The 21666-nt window shown below is 45.8% G+C and overlaps 1 protein-coding gene across 3 annotated transcripts in view; it reads left to right on the forward strand.

Annotated features, from left to right (window-relative positions):
- The window catches only part of CTCFL (CCCTC-binding factor like), a 27348-nt gene extending 6874 nt beyond the window's left edge, over window positions 1–20474 (forward strand). For 2 of the 3 annotated variants that reach the window (XM_024750364.1, XM_024750365.1), the window contains 6 exons: window positions 2177–2297; window positions 2982–3131; window positions 5326–5486; window positions 9041–9223; window positions 16793–16916; window positions 20326–20474. In XM_024750364.1, the coding sequence (XP_024606132.1) occupies window positions 2177–2297; window positions 2982–3131; window positions 5326–5486; window positions 9041–9223; window positions 16793–16916; window positions 20326–20474 (888 nt within the window). Of the gene's footprint in view, window positions 1–2176; window positions 2298–2981; window positions 3132–5325; window positions 5487–9040; window positions 9224–16792; window positions 16917–20325 lie in introns of those variants that run through there. The other variant, XM_024750366.1, reaches the window with a different exon arrangement.
- The last annotated feature ends 1192 nt before the right edge of the window (window positions 20475–21666 follow it).

Consider the following 21666-nt stretch of genomic DNA (forward strand, 5'->3'; position numbering starts at 1 on the left):
AACCCGTGTCCCCTGCGTCGGCAGGCGGACTCTCAACCACTGCGCCACCAGGGAAGCCCTATATTTACTTTTGAGTGTCACTTTTGTACAATTAATCTTTAAGAACGCCACCATCTAGCAGAGCGCATGCTGGGTCCTGATTTTGAGCCCCATTGGGAAAGGACAATACACTTGAATTGAACTGAGTTAAAGGGGATGGCTAAAGTTTAAATGCAGTAGTGATGAAACTGCGTTTCATCAACTAGGAAATTTCACAGGGCAGAATTTGATTCCAAAAAAATATTTTTTTTTTTTTGCTCTATTTTTAAAAATTATTTGTCATCTGAGTTAAAGGTTGAAACTACGCTGAAAACACAAAATGAGGGTTTCAGAGAACAAAGCCATCTGAGAATCCCAAGCCTAGAATAGACGTTTGGCTGGCGTCCTGCCGGTTCTCAGCACAAATTTCCCACATCCGCTGAGACCCTTCTCCAGGGTCGACCTCGACATGTGGACCCCCTGTTTCTGCCATCACCTTGTTTTTTGCATCTTCCAAGTCCTAGCATGCTGGTCTGCTCTAAGGGGGAGTAGCCAAAGCCCCCCACTCTGATGCCACCCCTTTACACATATGCCAGCAGGAATGTGTGAAGCTGGGATGCAGAGTACCCCAACTTCTGAACTGCCCTCCCTCCCCCTCCTGCCGTTCAAAGCCGTCCAGAGAAGGTTTGCACACAGCCTTCTTCGATCATGCACACCACTCCGCTTGTCAAACCTCTCATGCTACAATTTTTTAAATTCCTCGTTTTGCTTTCTGATACACTCAAAGATATCTTTTCTTCTTCTAAAAATCTAAGCTAAATTTTTTGGTCTGGGTCTTGTTTTCCATTCCGAGTCTTCCTTTGTCCTTGAATGTTCTTTAGGCTTCTGGGTACTTTTGCTGCACATTAGGGAACCAGGCCAAGTGGAGCCTTCCTAAGATCACAGACAGGCTGCTGAGGGCTTTCCCACGTCTGTAGCCCAAGCATGGTTCATTACCTCTGTTTCTGCTAAAGGTAGAAAAGAGCCTGAAATAAGTGAATACAGAATAAGAACAGTCCTAGAAGGTCACTACAATAGGCCCAAAACATGATAAAATGGGCATGTTTGCCTTTTAACTAATTGCCTACGATATGTAATTAATCAAATTAGAATGTATTTTCTTCTACTTAAAAGTTCTTACAAACTGCTACCGCGTAGAACCTATTCTTTTTTTATATATATAAATTTATTTATTTGTTTATTTTTGGCTTCGTTGCTGTGCTGGACTTTCTCTAGTTGCCGCGAGCGGGGGCTACTCTTCGTTCCAGTGCGCGGGCTTCTCATTGCGGTGGCTTCCCTTGTTGCGGAGCACGGACTCTAGGCGTGTAGGCTTCAGTAGTTGCAGCACACGGGCTCAGTAGTTGCGGCACGCGGGCTCTAGAGCACAGGCTCAGTAGTTGTGACGCACGGGCTCAGTAGTTGTGGCACGTGGGCTCAGTAGCTGTGGCTTGTGGGTTCTAGAGCACAGGCTCAGTAGTTGTGGCGCACGGGCTTAGTTGCTCCGCACCATGGGGGATCTTCCCGGGCCAGGGCTCAAACCCATGTCCCCTGCATTGGCAGGCGGATCCTTAACCCCTGCGCCACGAGGGAAGTCCCCGCGTAGAATCTATTCTTAATGGCAAGGAAGGTGTTCCTCCATCCCTGGGCTGTTTAGGGTCCACAGAACTTGGAACTGTGAAGTGCCTCTGACAGATTGTCGGTCCATTCAAGAGCTCATGTTTTCAAGTTTCTCTGTTTATGCAAGCAAAAAATTTTCTGGCCTCTGCACTTCTGCAGCATGATCTAAACTTTGCAGCTATTGAGAGGCCGCTGCCTTAGAAATGAAAATAAGATTGTGGATGCCGCGGAGCAGCTAGATTTCCATTTTCCTTTGTAAAGTGAAGCTGAGGTGAGAGTCTCTTGAACGTCCTGTTCATTATCGCCCGAGGGTCTTATGCACAGAGCGTCATCCGCCACAGAAAGGAAGCAGCAGTGGCTTTAGCAGGTTTTCTCCAGGGTGGGAGGTAGGCTCTGCTGTTAAGATCGGTCTCGTTTAGATATCTTTTATAACGCTGGTTTATCGAAGACGCCACAAGTTTGAAGTTTCTGTTGCAATAAGTATCTTTCATTTGTTTATCAGGCAAGTAAACTGAAACGTCACATCCGTTCGCACACGGGCGAACGCCCCTTTCAGTGCCATCTCTGTAGCTACGCCGGCAAAGACGCCTACAAGGTGAAACGGCACATGAGGACGCATTCCGGTAAAAGTTTCTCGCGCTTAAGGCCAAATAAGTAAAGCGTAGTTTCCTTCTTACAAGGGACCTTGTCCAAGTTATCTTCGGTGCAGGATTAGAGTTCGAACGTCAAAGCGAAGTTTGGACACAGGGATGTTGCCTCTGCATTTATTTAGCGTTAAGGGAGCGTAATTCAACACATAAACACAGCACGTAAATACCCCGTGGTGACCCCACTGTGAGGAGTAAACACCGTCAACCATTTGCTCCCGTAGGTTTTCCAGGTTTTTCAAAGTCGGCGCCTTAATTCATCCTTCAACGTTAAGGCAACACGAAAAACAAAGTGTACTGATTTCGTAAAGCGCTGTCTTTATATTTTGTTGTATAAGGACTATGATTATGTGTGCTTCTGGGTTCTTTACACCAAGGGTAGGAACTAGATGTGGGTCTTGAGCTGTGAGTACCGCCAGATGTTAGGAGAGTCGCCCATCTGGGCTGCTGTCCACACAGCTGGACATCACGTTGTCCGGGCTTGATTTAGGAGCCTGGCCCTAGTTGGGGGTTAAACATATGAGAAAGGAGTTGCAAAGGGAGTCTTGCGGGGGGGAGTGGGGAAGAAAGGCTTTCAGCTCCAGGTGTCCTTTGGGGAGCACCAGGGGTTTCGGGGTGAAGCCCCTCGGCGGAGGGTCGTTGTTGTCATCTGTGTCCCAGGTGAGAGGCCCTACGAATGCCACGTCTGCCACGCACGCTTCACCCAGAGGGGGACCATGAAGATACACGTCCTGCAGAAGCACGGCGAGAACGTCCGCAAGTACCAGTGCCCGCATTGTGACACCGTCACTGCAAGGAAGAGCGACCTGCGTGAGTGTCTGGCTTAGAGAACTTCCTTTAGCTGCCCCGTGGGCCGGCTCTCCGGGAAGCCTGTGGAGCCCTGGGCCTGATTCCAGGGAGGCAGCAGGATTCAGGAGCTGCTCCTGGGTGTGTGTTTGTTTTTTTTCCGGACGTCCTGTGATGCCATCTTGTGGCTAGATCTCATAAGTGCAGTTTCAGAGTCTGGCCCAGGCCCGGTCCAGGTACACAGATGAGCTCTCACGGGCGTTTGAGCTCATAAAGGGCTTCCCCGGATATTATTTTATTCCATAGTGGGCCTGGTTTTACAGATGACGAAGCGGATAAGGGACAAAAAGCGAACTGCCCCAGAGTCTCGTGACCAGGTGCCAGGAGGTGGCCTGATTGCTGGCTCTGACTCTCTATTAAATGATCTCTCCCGTGACACTCAGCACATTTTTCTTAAACCCTTGCTGTGACCCTAAACAATTCTGGGAACCGAGGGTGGAAGCAAGACATGGTTCTTCCCATAAGGAACTTGCTTCAGTAAAAGAGCCCGCTTCATGTGACGTGAGATCCGTACTGTGACAAGGTGAACCCCCCTAAACGATACGAGGCACCTTGAGCAGTTCCGAGTGCCAGGCTGGGAGCTGGGACTGTATCTCGCCTGCAGGGGAAACCGGCCCTACTTAGCCGGGGGCGGTGGTGGAGGTGACGGTGAGTGAACCAGCCCCTCTCCTTTGTTTCAGGGTTCCTGGTCTCTCGTTTTCTTCTTTCTAAAACACATAACACTGTGACACTCAGAATATGTCAGCAGAAATAGAGTCCCTGGTTTGCCCAGAGAAATTCTGGAGATGAGAGGCACAAACATTTGCAAACATTTCTGAAAGGGTAAAGGTGTTTAATGAAGTCTTAACTTTGCGTCCAGATCCTTTGTCAGTTGCAAAACACAGCCCAGTGAGACCCTGTGGAGCACAAGAGTCTTGAGCCAGTTGCCGAGAAAGGACATTTTCGACACCACGGCAAAGAAATACAGGTCACGTCCCATCCAAGTCGGTGGCGCACTCCCTATACCTCCATATACCCGTAAGGTGCTTTGTACACAAGCTAAGTCTGCCTTCCTGTCACTATATGAGACACCAAGCTCTTTAAATGACCGAGTCGGCACGTATGAGGTGTGTACCTCTGCCAGAGACATCTTACACGAAGGATCACAAAGCCACCACGCTTTAGACTTAGTTGAGCAGAAATTATCCTAGAGCGCGCCTCTCAAGTACGACGTAGGAAAAAACAGAGCACTGGCCTCTAACAGAACGTCGGGGCTTTTATTTTAAGCCAGAATACAGAAGTTATATCTTTGTTATGTAAAACCATCTTAACATTATCCTAAAAGTCCACCCACACCGTAAGGTTCTCCAAGTGCTTTGTTAAATGAACACACTAGGTCCAGTATGCCCTAGCTTATGTAACGCTTGACTCTGTATGAACGAATGTTAAAATGAGATGTCAGTGTGCTGTGCATTTAGAGCAGCAGTTTTTTAGCTGAGACTGATTTTACCTCCCAGGAGACATTTGGCAGTGTCTGGAGGCACTTTGGTTGTCACAGGTGGGGAGGAAGGGATGCTCCTGGCACTAGAGGGTAGAGGCCAGGGATGCTGCTGAAAACAGGACACCCACGCAGGAGGGCATTAACCAGCCTCAAGTGTTGAAACAGGCAGACCTCGTTTTCTTGCACTTTGCTTTCTCGTGCTTCTCAGGTACCGCGTGTTTTACAGATTGAAGGTTTGTGGCAACCCTGCGTTGAGCAAGTCTGTTGGCACCATCTTTCCAACAGCATTTGCTCACTTCTGGTCTCCATGTCACATTTTGGTAAATCTCGCAATATGTCAAACCCTCCACCAGCAAAAACATTATCACTTGCTGAAGGCTCAGATGACGATTAGCATTTTTTAGCAGTATTTTTAAAGTGTGTACATTGTTTTTTAGACAGAGTGCTACTGCACGCTTAATAGACTACGGTATAGCGTAAACGTAAATTTTATACGCAGTGGGAAACAAGGAAATCCACGTGATTCACTTTATTGTGATGGTCTGGAACGGAACCTGCAGTATCTTCGAGGTCTGCCTGTAGTAGCAAGGGTGAGAAACCCTATTTGGAGCGTAGGGGGACATCGGCCTCACGGAAAGTAACCCTATTCTCCCACGTGATGTTCTGTTACTCTTTCAGGTGTCCATTTGCTCAAGCTGCATACGTACGAAGCTGCAGAGATGAAGTGCCGCTACTGTTCCGCTGTCTTCCACGAGCGCTATGCTCTCATTCAGCACCAGAAAACTCACAAAAACGAGAAGAGGTTCAAGTGTGAACACTGCAGCTACGCCTGCAAGCAGGTGCTGTGTTTCGGGCACTTTGGGGAGGAGCCGCGAGTTGAAAGCAAGCGTTCTTAAAGTGTGGCTCACAGACCCCTAGAGGTCCTTGACACCAATCAGGATCATAAGATCAAGATCACTGTTATTAACTAGTTGTAATGCCAACACATTATTTGCCCTTTTCACTAGGTGACATTGGCACTGATGGTGCAAGAACAGTGGAGCTGCTTTAATGTGAGTCAGTGCGGCCACACCAAGCAGGGCCACTGTGTTCTTGTTCTTCGTGCACTGGCAGCAAAAAGGAAGGGCAGTTTACTTAAGCATGTCCTTGACAAAGCCGTGAAAGTTATTCACTTTATTCCATCTTGATTGACGCTGAATGCTCTTTTTAATAGTCTGCGTGATGAACTACGAAGTTGGCATAAAGCACCTCCGCTGTCCTCCAAAGCACAGTGGTCATCTGGAGGAGGCATCCGAGGGACTTTTGAGTTGCCAGCTCAACTAGCCACCTTTTCGTGAATCACTATTTTTTCTTGAAAGAACAGATGACAAACTCTACTTATTCCATGATTGGGTATTTGGTAGACGTTCTCTTGAAAGCAAATGAAGTGATCCTGCCATGTCAAGGAAAATGGGTTGCCAAGAAAGCAGTTCCCACTTGGACAACTCACATCCATCAGCGTGAACCTGGCAGCTTTCTAATACTTAAGACTTTTCAAATGAGACTGAAGTGATATTAAGAAAGCATTTTTAATAGTATATACTCAACACCTAGAAGCTCTTTATAACTCAGAGCTTCTGATGGTTTCCAAATGACCCACCTGTTATTTACAAAGTCATGTAATAACCCACCTGTTATTTACAAAATCATGCATGGGTAAAAGATCCATTCTAAGTATAAAAAAAGCAACCCATTTTAACATAACAAAGTACAAAAAGTTCACTGGTGTGGTTTCAGGTCCCACATTTTAACCAACTTTTAAGAAATTACCACTTGTTGAATGTTGGTGTCATAGAGAAGAATACCCACAGTTATTTGAGAAAAACGATAAAAATTCTGCTCCCTTTCCCAACTACATATCTGGGAGAGCAGATGTTCTTCATCTGTTTCGGCCACAATAACACACCCCTGCAAACCGAAGGCAGAAGCTATTTCCTTTGAATAAGGTTGCCAGACTTAGAAATAAAAATAGATAATGACCAGTTAAATTTGAATTTCAGGTAAACAACAAATACTTTTGTATACAAGTATGTCCCAAATAGTGCCATCTTATATATGAGGCGAGGCATTAGTGTTTTTGTTTTTTAAAAAAATAGATAATAGGACTTCCCTGGTGGCACAGTGGCTGAAAGTCCGCCTGCCGATGCAGGGGACACGGGTTCGTGCCCCGGTCTGGGAGGATCCCACGTGCCGCGGAGTGGCTGGGCCCGTGAGCCATGGCCGCTGAGCCTGCGCGTCCGGAGCCTGTGCTCCGCAGCGGGAGAGGCCACAGTCGTGAGAGGCCCACATACCGCAAAAAATAAATAAATAAATAAAAATTTAAAAATAGATAACAGACATTTACAGAGGTATGTTAACATAGTTGGTTGTTATTTTTCAATGAATTGATAAATATTTTTATATTTTTAATTTCTCGATTGATTTCTAATACAGTCAATATTAATAGATATCATCCCCATATACAAAAGCTCCTTGGAGTTGGCCATGATTTTTTTATGAGTATAATAGGTCCTAAGACCAAAAGCTGAAGAACTCAACAGCGGTTTTGAAGCATTGTGTGTTACTGTGAATATTTTGCCACTGGTCACCAAAGGTGGAGGTCAGTTCTTACTGTGTTTCAAAGTGTGGGCTAGAAAGAGCATATGCTTTGAATAAAAGAGAGTGAGTTTTTCTCATAGATTTTGAGGTTTAGACTGTTTGGATGCCTCAGGCTCAAATTTGTGTAAATCAACTAAGAGAGCTTCCTGGAAGATGGATGAGACTTGGGAGGTGGTCCCAGGGAGGATAGAGCCCCAGGTGTTTGGGGAGCAGAGAGCAGACAGGGGTACCTGGAGACCAGGGATGAGGCTGGAGCACTGCTGGGTGCACTGAGCCGCTTTGGTCCTGGAGAGCAGCCCTCCCAGGTTGGACCACGACTCCCAGCAGGAGACCAGGTGATGCTTACCTGGGAGAGAGGGATGAGCTGAAAGGTGTGTGGCGGGGAGATGTATGTTCATGAGAGAAAGATTGCAAGGAAGGCCATCAGTTAGGGCATTAACAGTAATGCAGAAGTGGTCGTATATTCCATCTGAATAATCATGCCATTTTAAGTAAAACAAATAAAATGTGTACTTTAGGGGCTTCCCTGGTGGCGCAGTGGTTGAGAGTCCGCTTGCCGATGCAGGGGACGCGGGTTCATGCCCCGGTTCGGGAGGATCCCACATGCCGCGGAGCGGCTGGGCCCGTGAGCCATGGCCACTGAGCCTGCGCGTCCGGAGCCTGTGCTCCGCAACGGGAGAGGCCACGGTAGTGAGAGGCCCGCGTGCCGCCAAAAAAAAAAAAAAGAAACAAACAAAAAAAAAAATGTGTACTTTTGCTTGGCTCTCTCTATATTCTTGTCCTGATGCCCCAAATGATTTACTCATATAAATCTTAGTTAAAATTTTTGGCGATTTCTTTGCCAAGAACAATTATTTTCACCCAAATGCTTTTTTTTTTTTAAAAAAAAAAAGGAATTTATTTATTTATGGCTGTGTTGGGTCTTCATTGCTGCACATGGGCTTTCTCTAGTTGCAGTGAGCGGGGGCTACTCTTCGTTGTGGTGTGTGGGCTTCTCATTGCGGTGGCTTCTCTTGTTGCGGAGCACGGGCTCTAGGCATGCGGGCTTCAGTAGTTGTGGCACATGGGCTCAGTAGTTGTGGCTCTCGGGCTCTAGAGCGCAGGCTCAGTAGCTGTAGCTCACAGGCTTAGTTGCTCCGCGGCATGTGGGATCCTCCCGGACCAGGGCTCGAACCCGTGTCCCCTGCGTTGGCAGGTGGATTCTTAAGTACTGTGCCACTGGGGAAGTCCCCCACTATGCTTTTAAATCGATATGAAGATTTGTAACACTATCAGGAAGTAGCCGGGAAAATGTTTAGATGCTTAATGTCCTTCAGACCCCAAAAGTCTGCTGAGTTGAAACTCTAACAATAGATTTTCAAGTTTGCAGGTTCCATCTGCCCTTTGTAAACTCAGGTCATGGCAAATAATTATAGAAATAGGGCTGGAAATACATAAGCTCTTTTGGAGGGGAAACTGATTACGGTTTCACTCCCCAAGGTATGTTCTACTGCATCCCTCCTGGGACTGTAGGACCAGCTGGGATTAATCGTGAGAACTTGGTAACCTGATGGCAGGGACTGTGTAAGCTTGTTTCCTAGAGGCCAGACCGCGCTACTTCCACAGTAGTGCTGTGTCAAGAATGCATTTGCTTTGTTTTTTCTTAAAAATGCACACATCTTTGGGGTGGGGAAAAAAAAAAGGTATACAGTAAATAACGTCTGATGCTAAAAAATTCCTGTGAGTAGCTCAGCCATTTGTTTTCCTTCCCTTCTAGAAACGTCATATGGCAGTTCACATACGTACCCACACTGGAGAGAAGCCGTTTGCCTGCCTCTCCTGCAACAGACGTTTCCAACAGAAGCAACTTCTAAACGTGCACGTCAAGAAATACCATGATACAACTTTCGTCCCGACTGTTTACAGATGCCCCAGGTGTGGCAAAGGCTATTCCCGCTTGGTAAGCTCACTCAAGTCCCAATAAATCCTCCTTGAAAAGATCCCTGTGTCCCCAGGCACAGCGTCACACTTGGGCAGTTTTATCCTGATTATAGAAACTTGCCAGGATTTAAGGTAGCATCTGTCATGCCCTAAGAAAGTGGTTATTAGTTTTTTGGAGTCACAGAACTCTTGAAAATCTTAGAAACGTGTGGTTTCCCTTCCGTGAAAAAAGACACTCCTGCAGACAGAATCTTGCAAATGGCTTTAGGGAGTTCTCAGGCTCCCAGACAATCTACAAAGAACCCCTGCTTTTAGGGTAACATTTTAAAAATCGTCCCTGTGCATTAGGTTTAGGCTACCTCACAGAGAATGCAGTTTTTAATATGTTTTGTAGATAGAATAGGGCGCTCGGTGCTGTGCTCAGAAATACATTTACTCTTCAGTTTTATTTTTTTAGGTGTCGTATTAGTTATCTATTGCATAACAAGTTACCTCGAGACGTAGTGGCTTAAGACAACCGACATTTGTTCTCTCTCATTTTCTGTGGGTCGGGACGTTGGGAGTGGCTCAGCTGGGAGGTTCTGCCTCTGGGTCTCTCGTGAGTTGCCGTCAGGATGTTGTCAGGGGCTGTAGTCATTTGATGGCGTGACTGGAGCTGGAGGTACCGCTTCTAACATGGCGTGCTCAACACGGCTGTTGGCAGGAGGCTTCAGTTCCTCGCTACGTGGACCTCTCCATTGGGCTGCTCAAGTGTCCTCGTGACCAGAGCGAGAGAGAGCAAGGAGGAAGCCACAGTGTCCCCTGATCTTAGAAGTGACACGACCCTGCTTTTCTGTTCATTAGAAATTCAGCCCGTATTTCAAGGGGTGAGGGGTAAAGTCCCTTTTGAAAGAAAGAGCGCCAAAGAATTTGTGGACATTTTAAAGCCACCACAGACGATTAGCTAGATCCCTAGAGGATGTGTGTACTTTATAAAAGTTGAAAATTATCTGAACTTGACTATTTTTATGGAAGAAACTATCTTTTCTCTTAGAGGAAGATGGTAGGGTAGTTGTGTTTTTTGGGTAGTGTGTGGGACAGTTCTGGAGTGTTAATGCTATTAGTTGAAAATTTCAAACAGAAGCGGTGGCAGTGCTCCAAAAACAGTGTCATTCATACTGAGTTAAAATTGTAAAGAAGCTGCCCTTTGGTGTGAGGAACAAGAAAGCAGAGTAAAGAGTAAGTCAACCTCACAGAATCCTTCAGAACATGAAGTCAGAAGTTTTGAAACTCCTCCTTCCATTCAAGAAAGCACATTGGGACTTGCATCTAGAATATAGAAAGAATGTTTACAACACTATAATAAAAAGTTAAATACCCTATTAAAAACAGGCAAAGGATCTAAGTAGACATTTCTCCGAAGAAAATACACAGATGGCCAATAGGCACATGAAAACATTCGTCACTAAGGAAATGCAAATCAAAACCACAGTGAGATACCCCTAGGACGAGCCATTAGAATGGCTGTGATCAAAGAAGGCAGATAATAAAAGATGTGGGAAAACTGAACCTGTTATACATTGCTGGTGGGATTTTTAAACGGTGAAGTCACCTTGTAAAACAGTCCAGCAGTTCTTCAAAAAGTTAAACATAGAGTTACCGTGTGACCCGGCAATTCCACTCCTAGGCATGTATCCCAAAGAGTTGAAACATATGGCCACACAAAAACTTGTACACAAATGTTCACAGCAGCATTATTCATAATAGCCAACAAGTGGAAACTACCCAAATGTCCATCAGCTAATGAACAGATAAAACGTGGCCCGCCCATACACTGGAATATTATTCAACCACAAAAAGAAGTGAAACACTGATACATGCTATATAACGTGGGTGAACCTCGAAAGAAGCCAGACACAGAAGGCTACATATTATATGATCCATCTTGATGAAATGTCCAGAACAGGCAAATTCATAGAGACAGAAAGTAGATTAGTGGCTGCCTGGAGCTGGAAGGAGGGGGAATGCAGAGTGTTTACGGTATAGGATTTCTTTTTGAGATGTTCTAACATTGATTGTGGTGGATAGTTGCTCAATTCTGTGAATGAACTAAAAACCTTGAATTACACATTTTAAACAGGTGGATTTTATGGCATGGGAATTATATCTCAATAAAGCTGTTTATAAAGAATAAAAGAAAGGGATTTCCCGTTTCTGGTTCCATGTGTAAGGAACTTGGAAGTCACTGCTTCATCCTAGCAGGTAAAAAACTGAACAGAGTAAAAAATCAACCACTCTTTAGGATCCGTAAAAGAGGCGAGGCCACAGGGCAAACCGCTGCCCCCAAGCTTGGAGACACAGGTGAACGCAGGGAGTCCCCTCTTACCTGAGCACAGACTTAGAAGCAGGAACTGCTGCGGAAGCCAGTGCCGGTGTAGGAAAACCAGAGCTGTCACTGATGAATTGCTGGAGGCTCGGTGTGGACAACTGAGTGTTGAAAGGTGCAGGGGGATCCAGTCATAGGGGGATCCCCACAATATTGTGAGCTTTACCACCAGGAGTTTAACAAGGTTCCCACAGCGAATATCGAAAACAAAAAACAAAAAAATCTCCTTCTCCTTCCTGCAGGGGGAGTGGAAAAGGAACCATTCTTCTTACCGAGGCCTGTCCTACGGGTAGACTAGTTAACCAGTGCCTAATCTGCTGGGGTTTTATCAGAGCCTAACTGACCTGGGGAAGGGAAATACCCAAGTCCACCCCATTCTAGACATTCTGTCCCACCCAAGAGGGGAGAAAAAAGAAACTGAGAAACCACAGCCCAGAGGCACAGGCTCACGAAAAGGCTGAGCCCTCAACACAGGCTGCAGAATGCACCCCACACCACCACATTACTAAAGGCTTATTTACAGCAGCTCCTTTTATCCAAAAAAAAGAAAAATTCCAAGGCATGCCAAACAGCAAAAAGCACAATTTGAAGAGACAGAGCAAGCATCAGGAATGGCAGGGATGTTGGAGTTATCAGACCAGGAGCTTAAAACAACTATGATTCATATGCTAAGGGCGCTAACAGAAAAAGTAGGCAGGGCTTCCCTGGTGGCGCAGTGGTTGAGAGTCTGCCTGCCGATGCAGGGGACGCGGGTTCGTGCCCCGGTCCGGGAGGATCCCACATGCCGCGGAGCAGCTGGGCCCGTGAGCCATGGCCGCTGGGCCTGCGCGTCCGGAGCCTGTGCTCCGCAACGGGAGAGGCCACAACGGTGAGAGGCCCGCATACCGCAAAGAAAAAAAAACAAAACTCAACAATAAGAAAACAACACAGTTAAAAAATGGGCCAAGGACTTTGACACCTCACCAAAGAAGATATACTGATGGCAAATAAGCATATGAAAAATTGTTCCCTATCATATGTCATCAGGGAAATGCAAATTAAAACAATGAGATACCACAACACACCTATTGGAATGGCCAAAATCCGGAATACTGACACCACCAAACGCCAGTGAGGAGGTGGAACGACAGAAATTCTTCTTCATTGCTGTTTGCAGTGTAAAATAGTGCAGACAGTTTGGAACTTTCTTACGAAACTAAACATACTCATACCCCACAATTCCACAGTCGTGCTCGTTGGTATTTACCCAAAAGAGGTGAAAGCTTATGTCCACACAAAAACCTACACACAGGTGTTCATAGCAGCTTTACTCATAATTGCCCAAACTTGGAAACAACCAAGACTCCCTTGAGTAGGTGGATGGATAAACAAACTGTGGTGCATCCAGACAGTGGAATATTACTGAGCACTAAACGGAAACAAGCCATCAAGCCATGAAAAGACATGGAGAGGGACTCCCCTGGCGGTCCAGTGGTTGGGACTTTGCCTTCCAACGCAGGGGATGCAGGTTCGATCCCTGGTCGGGGAAGTAAGATCCCACATGCCTCGCAGCCAAAAAACCAAAACATAAAAAAGAAGCAATATTGTAACAGACTCAATAAAGGCTTTAAAAATGGTCCACATCAACAATGAGACGCCTGATTGAACACCTGCATAGACCATAACCTCCTGGACTTTGGATGGCTCATTGTGAGCAAACAGCAGTAAGATGGAGACGATGGAGAAGTTTCGTGGTCTGTATACCTTCCTTTCTTTTCTTTTCCCTCCTCTCCCTTGTCCCTTTCCGACTCCTCCTTCTTTAGTAGATTGTAAAGAAAATGTTAGCATCAGAGAACTAGAATTGGATTAAAAGGGCTTCCAAGAATGGAGAGAAAAGCTTTGGTAGAGGACCAGATAAGTCAAGGGATCTTAACCATGCGGCAAGTATGTGATTTGTCTTGGATGGCGCCAGAGTGCTTTTTCTGGAACTGCATCATTTTGACAGTGCCACATATGCTCATTTAACACAAATTTGTGAAGGACTTACTAGGTGCCAGACTCTGTGCTAGCCCTAAGGACGCCGGATTCATAAGGTTGGACTTATATCTTTGAGGATCATTAAATCTATTAGTTCCCTAACATTGTCACTCTTTTTTTGTTGTTACTCTTCTTTTTTTTAATTAAAAACATTTTTTTAGTTAGAGAATTTCTTATTAATTCCCTTTATATAATTTAAAAAGCAGGTTTTTAATGTAATAATTTAGCGTGGCATAAATGTTTAGTCATTACAGTTGGAAAATTATTACTCTTATTTTTAAGAGACGTTACAAAAGTTTATGGTAATCCGAAACCAACAAAACAATGGCAACAACAACAAGAAAATGTAATATCAAAGAAAAAAATTCTATTTTGAAGATGTTATCTAGAAAGAGTGAATACTTAATTAAGTGAAATAATGAGTATTTATGGACTTATGGTTACTTAGTGGTTCTTGTGTGCCTAGTTCTTCAGAGATCTAGCATGACCAGTGCTGAATACTTCTATTCAACCTGTGATTCCCAAGAAGAGGAATGGGTGTCCCTTTCATCTCTTTCGCTGACCTTGTAAATACAAGAAGTGACATTGTTATCAGTACATTGTTTTGTCGAGGAAGACAGCAGTATACTTTGCGTTAGCGTCCTGTGTTAGGAAATCATGCTGTACACAGTAATACAGAATGAACTGCAGCAAGTGTTGGTGGGTAAAGGATTATAAGTGTCCCAGGTTAATGAAGATGGTGTAATTCTCCTCAGATCTCCCCTTTCTGAACATGAGAGCAACCGGTTATTTTCCCGTTGAAAATTCTCAGATGTTGTACGACAGCGAGTGGAGTGAAGCTATTTGTTCATTAAGAATAGCTATTAAACTTCTATGTCTTTTCTCTCTAAAAAAGAGTTGAGTGAAGCTATTTCTTCATTAAGAATAGCTATTAAACTTCTATGTCTTTTCTCTCTAAAAAAGAGTTGACGGCACAGGCATAAAGAAAGAACTCCCGACTAAATACTTGGTTTTCATTCTTAGCCTCACAATACAAATGGGCAAAGTATAACAATTAGATGGTAGAAACTTAAGTTAATATTTACTTTCAAAGTTATGGGGCAGGACATTTCACGAATTGGAAGAAATTTTATCAAAATTGTTCATAAAGAAAACCTCAGATTTCCCTTTAACTTCCAAAATACTTGAAATTGCGAGATCATGCTTTTGACCATTGCAAAAAAATGTTTTTAAATCAGCAATACAAATTTGCATATTTAAAATCACTCTTTTATAACATGATTAGGACTAAAGGAGAAATCAAGAATAGAATTAATAAATCAGAAACTAACACACCATTGTAAAGCAATTATACCCCAAGAAAGATGTTAAAAAAAAAAAAAAAAAAGAATAGAATTAAGATTATATTTAAAACTTATGAATAGCACGTGTCCAAACTAATGGGATGCAGCCAAAAACTACAGCTATTCGAGTCCTTTGCATTTCCATTTGAATTTTAGGATGAGCTTGTCAATATTTGTAAAGTTGTAGCTTTAAATGAGTTTATAATACAAAATGTAAAAGAGGAAATAAACATTTAAATTAATATTTTAGAAAGAGCAAAAATAAAAAAGGTCCACATCAAAAAAATCTTAAAAAAAAAAGACAGGGAGGAACTTTAAACGTGCATTAAGTGAAAGAAGCTAGTCGGAAGAGGCTCCATACCGTATGATTTCAACCCTGTGGCACTCTGGAAAAGGCAAAACTGTGGAGACAGTAAGAGGACCAGCGGTCGCTTGGGGTTGGGGTTTGGGGGAAGAAAGAATAGGTAGACAGCAGAGGATTTGTAGGGAAGAAAATCTACCTCCCTCTCAATTTTGCTGTGAACCTAAAACTGCTCTTTAAAAATTATGTTTAAAAACAAATAAATGAAAGTATATCTGGATACTCAAATTCAATTTAATTTTTAAAAAGTATATGATTCACAAACTTCCATTCTTTAGCCCACAGTGGTCCCAGTGTATCTGTATACCAGAATGTCACAGGGCCACCCCTCTCCTCCCCAGTAAGGACCCCCTGCTCTGGATTCAGAATACTGGGCACCTCCTCTCTTGAGAAACATTTCCCTGACACAGAGGTTTGTGTTATTACTTTACCCCCTGGGCCGTAAATGTCCATATATTTACTTAAAATCTTACCCCACTTACTTTGTAAAGGCTAGATGTGTTTTTGTTTGTTTTGTTTGCTCATCCAGACTTGTGTCAGGAGTTCTTAACCATGAACTTTGTGAAGTTGTAGGGAGACTGTGTATGGAAGATACACATGCCCGTTGCTGGGGAAGGAGCCTTGCTTTTTATCATATTCACAAAAGAATCCTTGACTCCAAAAGGCTTGGTTTTATATACTTCGTCATCCTATAAACCAGGGATTGGCACGCTTTTTTCTGTAAAGGGCCAGAGTAAATATTTTCAGCTTCACAGACCAGTTTCTGCCCCAACTACTCAAGTCTGCCGTTGTAGCTCAAAAGCAGTTTGCCAGCCCCTATGGATAAGCATAAAATGGAAGAAATGTAAATACCACCCCCCTCCCCTTACATATGGATCCTTCCTCTTCCCCCCGACGCACCAGGACAGCCCCGACCACCACACTGAAGTCTCAGTGGAAATTAGGGGTCACATCTTATATAATCAGCATATTTAATGACATGCCGCCAGTATCTTACTTTAGCACATGGACTTAGTGTAAGTGTTCTCACTTATTTTAAACCATCCTGCGTGTTCATAGACAAAAAAATATCGTTACTAGGTTCGATAGGAAAGCTCTGAGCTGCCTTCTTAATTCCAAACGTTGTACAGTCTTAATACCTCCATGCGTAGTGGGTCTGGAGGGAAGCCGGTAGGGCAGTAGAGTGCCCGTGGTATATTTTTACTGATTTTCATAAAATCGAGGGTCTGTTGAATTTTTCAAGCCTCGCTTCAGTAGAAGCAGTCTAGGAAAATGAATTTTGTCTTCTCATTGACGTCCACGACTTTAAAAATATTTTAAAATAAGCTGGGTTTCGGCTAGACCGAAACACAACGGAAAAGGGTCACCTTTGAAAAAACCATCTTTTTTGTACAAGATTACCCAAGGCGCGCGTTCCTCCCCGCTTCCCGTCTCTTTAGCCGTGGGTTTTCCACGCCATTCCCAGTGATGTTGGCTTTCCCTGTGCTCTCATTTCTCCGGCAGAATAACATGCAGAGACACCTGAAAAAGTGTGGCTCCAGGCGAGAAAAGCCAACCACCTCGGAAAAAGGAAGACGAACAAAAATGAGGAAGCCGACCATCCCGAAAGAGGCAGCCGAGGAAGACGGTACCTCCTGTTAAATGAATCCGGTTTTCTTTTGACGGTGGTTCTCTGGTTGTGCGTTTCCCTGGGTGCTGAGCGTTACTATGCAGGGGACGCATCCAGAAACCCTGAGTGTCCGACCCCAGCAGGCGCCTGGTCCCAGCAGCCATGGCTGCTGCTGCCCCGACGGGCGGGTTGGTGAAGTGGGAGGATGCGCAGAGGAAGTGAGCCTGGGGACCCCGGTGGGTCCACACCCCCCGTCACGTGGGGTCCTGACGGGACGTGAGAGCCAGGCGATGACGCTGCACATGCCCCCGCTGTCCTTGGTCGTGCTGGTGGACCGTCCCTGTGCCTGGTGGAGCTATGGGCCTGTGTCCATCTCCTGGGGCTGCCGCAGCAAATGACCACATGCTGGGTGGCGTACGACAACGGGAATTGATTTGCTTGTAGGTCTGGAGGCAGAAGCCCTAAATCAAGGCCATCAGCAGGGCTACGCTCCATCTGCACGCTCTGGGGCCGGGGAGGCACCCTTCCTTGCCTCTTCCGGCCTCCGGTGGCCCAGGCGCCCCTGGGCCTGTGGCTGCATCACCCCGTCTCTGCCTCTGTCTGCCCGTGGGCGCATCCCCTGTATCTGCGTCTCACCTTTTCTGTCTCATACAGACACGTGTCGTTGGCTTTAGGGCCTGCCTGGAAGATCCAGGATGATCTCATCTCGAGGGCCTTCATTACATCTTCAAAGACCCTTCTTCCAAATAAAGTCCCAGTCTCAGTTTGGGGGTTAGGATGTGGACGTGTCTTTTGCGGGGCTGCCATTCAACCCACTCCAGGCGTCAGTCTTTTCCCTCCAGCCTCAGGGAGCAGATGTGAGTCCCCAGGTTAACACAGGGGTTGTCCGTGCGCTGTCGGCCCTGTGGAAGGTTCTGCTCCACGAGGGGGAGGCCCTAGTTCCTGTGCAGCTGTTCTGTTCCTTTCGTTTGAGAATCTTAGACTTAGAGTGTGACTGGAAACCAAGGCAACCTTCAGCAAAAACAAATGGAAAATGTTTGCACGGCATCCTCATCCTTTAAATTCCCTAGATTTAGATTCCAGCCCCAATCCTGGACTTGTGAATGTTCCCACGGAGAGCTGGAAGCCTCTTCCTTCCTCCAAGGGTGGTTGTCAGGTAAAGTGGAGGACACGCCCAGTTAAATTTGAATTTCAGATAAACAATGAATAACTTTGTCGTCTGAGTATATCCCACACACTATCTGGGATAAACTTATGCTAAGCAATGATTCAGTGTTTTATCGGAAACTCACGTTTAACAGGGCGTCCTGCAGTCCGTCCCTTTCCCCTCTGTGCAGCGTCCCTCATTTCAGTAACTGTCCACATGCCAAACCTCCCTGGTTCTTTTTCCACGTCTCACCCACCTGGCAAAGCTCAAACCCTGGAGGCATCGCGGGAGCCAGGTCCTGGAGGGCGGGTTACCTGGCAGGACCTAGGGCTCCTCAGTCGGTGCACAGCTGCCCAGCTCAGTTACAACCATCCAGAATCGCACCCACGGCCCATCTCTGGAGCACCTGTTTTATCTCCTGCAGGAGTTACCATGTCCCACCGAGAGCTCACACGTGGTCCCTTTTATCCTGAGTGCAGCCCCGCACTGCAGGCCTTCATGCCGTCCGCCAGTGGAGAACTGGATGGCGGAGGCCACAGCCCGCCCCGGGCTCCCGTGGACACCCCGTGGCACCTCTCCCACCTGCTCAGCCCTCCACGTTTCTCTTCTCCCTCCCCAGCGGCCAGCTCGTCCGGTTCAGCCAGATCCTTCTCACCAGCCTCAAATATACTTGTGTCTTGAGAAAAAATAAATACACCGGCAGGACTGCCAGCTCCACTCTGCTCCCTCTTGTTCCCATGGACTCCCCTCTCCCCTGCCCCGTCGGCCCCTCCACTGTTCAAGCCTGAGGGCTTCCAGCCTGGGCACGGCCTCCACAGTTGTGGGGTAGCACCTCACCCTCATTAATCCTGAGCTGACCTCTCCCCAACGTGCTTTCTGGACGTTGACATTGAAAGAACAGAAAAAAACTTTTTTTCGTGATGAAGAGTAGGTCCCCACGTGCGCCTTCTTCCCCATTTACTTACACTAGTCTTTGAAACAACTGTTCTGTCGACGAGCTCTGGGAAGGGCCCCGGAGACACGGCTGGCGTTGACTGTTCGTGAGCCAGAAGGGCAGAAAGGGCAAAACTCTTGCAGTTTTAAAAATCGGGGATGAAAAGACTGGATATATTAAAACGTTTTGCGTATCGAAGAGGGTCAGCTGTGCATTCAAAGCAAAGTGTCAATTGAGACAAGTAACCTGACTCGTATTAGCCAGAAACAGGACTTGATTTGCACTTCAGGGGTTTTTTTTTGAACCTACATCCTCCAGGTCATCGTTCCATTTCTGCTTTTGCTGCGTTAGTGGGTCAGCGTGTCCCCCACCAGGTCCGCGGTAGATTCCTGCAAGTTACTGTCAGACGGCACCTACTCCGCGACTCTTGTGTTCATCTTCGTACACAAGGCCTGAGTCTTATTCCTCTCCCCCCTCCCCCCTCCTAAATGCTTCAAGGACCGGTAGGCAAAACTATGTCGCAACAAGTTTGAAGTCACGTGCGATAAAAGCCTCCTTCTGCGCGGGGCCCTCTGTCTCTCATTCCCGGTACCTCGGCAGTGACTTTCCACGGGTCTTCTCAGGGAGGAATTTGGAAAACGGGTAGGGGGTTGGATGTGGATGTGAGCCTCTGTTTTGAGACTCCCAGAGTTGGGCTGACTGTTCAGAAGCTGCTTGAAGGAGGGCAGGGATGGTCACGGATCTCAGTGTGGCTCATGGTGTGTACCTAGCAGGACGCTTGGCCCGGAGGTGACTCGGGGTATGTTGATTAGCTGATGGGACAGGTGTCCCGAGAGCAGCTGGCCTTTTTCATGTCATCGGTGTCATTCCGTGGGCACCAGGACAAGACTTGTGAAGCCGTCCGGCCAGTAATTCACAGGACCTGCATTCACCTCAAGCCGCGGTTCTCAGCGGGGGGTGATTTTGCACAGGTGCCTGTGTCTGGTGGCATTTCTGGTTGCCACAGCTGGGGGAGGGTGCTTCTGGCACCCCGCGGGTCAAGGCCAGGGAGGCTGCTAACCGCCTAACGGTGCGCAGGACAGGTTCCCACAGCAGGGAACCCTCCGGCCCTGAATGTCTGCAGAGCTGAGGTTGAGAAGCCCTGCCTTAAAGCTGGGGTTGAGAAGCCCTGCCTTAAACAGTTGAGATCAGGGTATTTGTACTGTCCTATAAATGGAAGTATTGTTTTCTAAAATGCTGCGCTAAAAATTCAGCCATTGTTTCCAAAATACAATCGCAGCGTCTATCAATTCTGATTTCTTGGCTGCTTTATTTTAAATTTGCCAATGCTGTGCCTTTTCCCCAAGAAGCTGCTGCCGAGGAGGCCTCCCTGGTGAGCGGAGAGCAGTACCCGGGAGGGCTGGTTCCCATCGACTTCGGAGAAGCCACGGCTGGAGGCGAGGACCCGGATGAAGACATGACCTGTGAGATGATCCTGGCCATGATGGAGAAGTGATGGGGAGTCCAGGTTCGGTGTGACAACGTGTCGTTCTTAACGCGCGTTACGAGGGTTTAGCACTGTCTTTGAAACAATTAAATTCCTGACAGCGGATGGTCACGGTTTTTCCAGAGCTTGTGGTAGTGCCTAGAATTGTTTGCCTGTTTTCAGTTGGGTATTTCAGAAACACTGCAGGTATTTGATAAAGGGCCCAAATCCTGAATTGGAGGATGAAACCTCAGACCTATGAATTCATTCACTTGATACTGGCAGGGTGACCCCCAATGAATGAGCAGTGATTTTTGGTAGCAGTAGTCCACGATAACGTAGACTACTTAGTGCTTCACCAGACAGGCAAAGCTGGGGAACTACAGGTTGAATTGTACACACCCGTGATATTTCTGATATTATGAGTTTTAAACATAAAAGACTAATTTTATGTCCTTTTTTTATACAAATGAGTTATCCCTAAAATTTAAAGCTACCATAATACTTTTAATTAGTTCTAAATTCAATGCAAAGGATCCTAATGGTATTTTTAAAAACTGAGTAGAAAAAGAGAAACCTCACATTAGACTGGAAAGTGACGAGCAGGGCTCGCTTTGAGATTTTGTTTCTTTCTTAATTTTCTTTGGCAGGTGTGAAGTCCCCCCATTACATTCCGTTATAGCTCATTAGTATATCAGTTTGTCACCCTTCTGTTTTGCTAAAACGCCTTTGTTTATATTTTTTAAATAATTGGCCGAGTGAGAAGAAACAGAAAACTCTGATAATGAAAATGTGTACTTGCAGAGAATTTGTACTTTTTTAGAACACCCGTAATGAGCATTTTTTTGCCACACCAAAGAGGTTTTCCCACATTCGAGCAGCGCATGAAATGCCTCTTTAGTACTTAAAATTAACTAGTATCTATCTTTATACTGAGTCGTATTTTTCTTCTTTTCTTAGCTCAGCAGCGGCTTTTGCTGGGAACTCCCCTCCAGCCCATATTTTAAAATCATTGATAGGTCCTAAGTTCAAATTCTTTTTTTTTTCAGCTTTATTGCGATATAATTGACAAATAAAATTGCAAAGTGTACCTCGTGATGATCTGATATACAATTTGATGTATGTATGCATTGTGAAAGAATTTCTCCCATCCCGTTGACTAAATTCAAATTCTTAAAATGCTCATCTGGTGTTAAAATACCCCAAGTTCAGAAGCCCCATG

The sequence above is a fragment of the Neophocaena asiaeorientalis genome, unplaced genomic scaffold, assembly GCF_003031525.2.
Source record: "Neophocaena asiaeorientalis asiaeorientalis breed wild unplaced genomic scaffold, Neophocaena_asiaeorientalis_V1.1 scaffold606, whole genome shotgun sequence".
In the NCBI taxonomy this organism is placed as follows: Eukaryota; Metazoa; Chordata; class Mammalia; order Artiodactyla; family Phocoenidae; genus Neophocaena; species Neophocaena asiaeorientalis.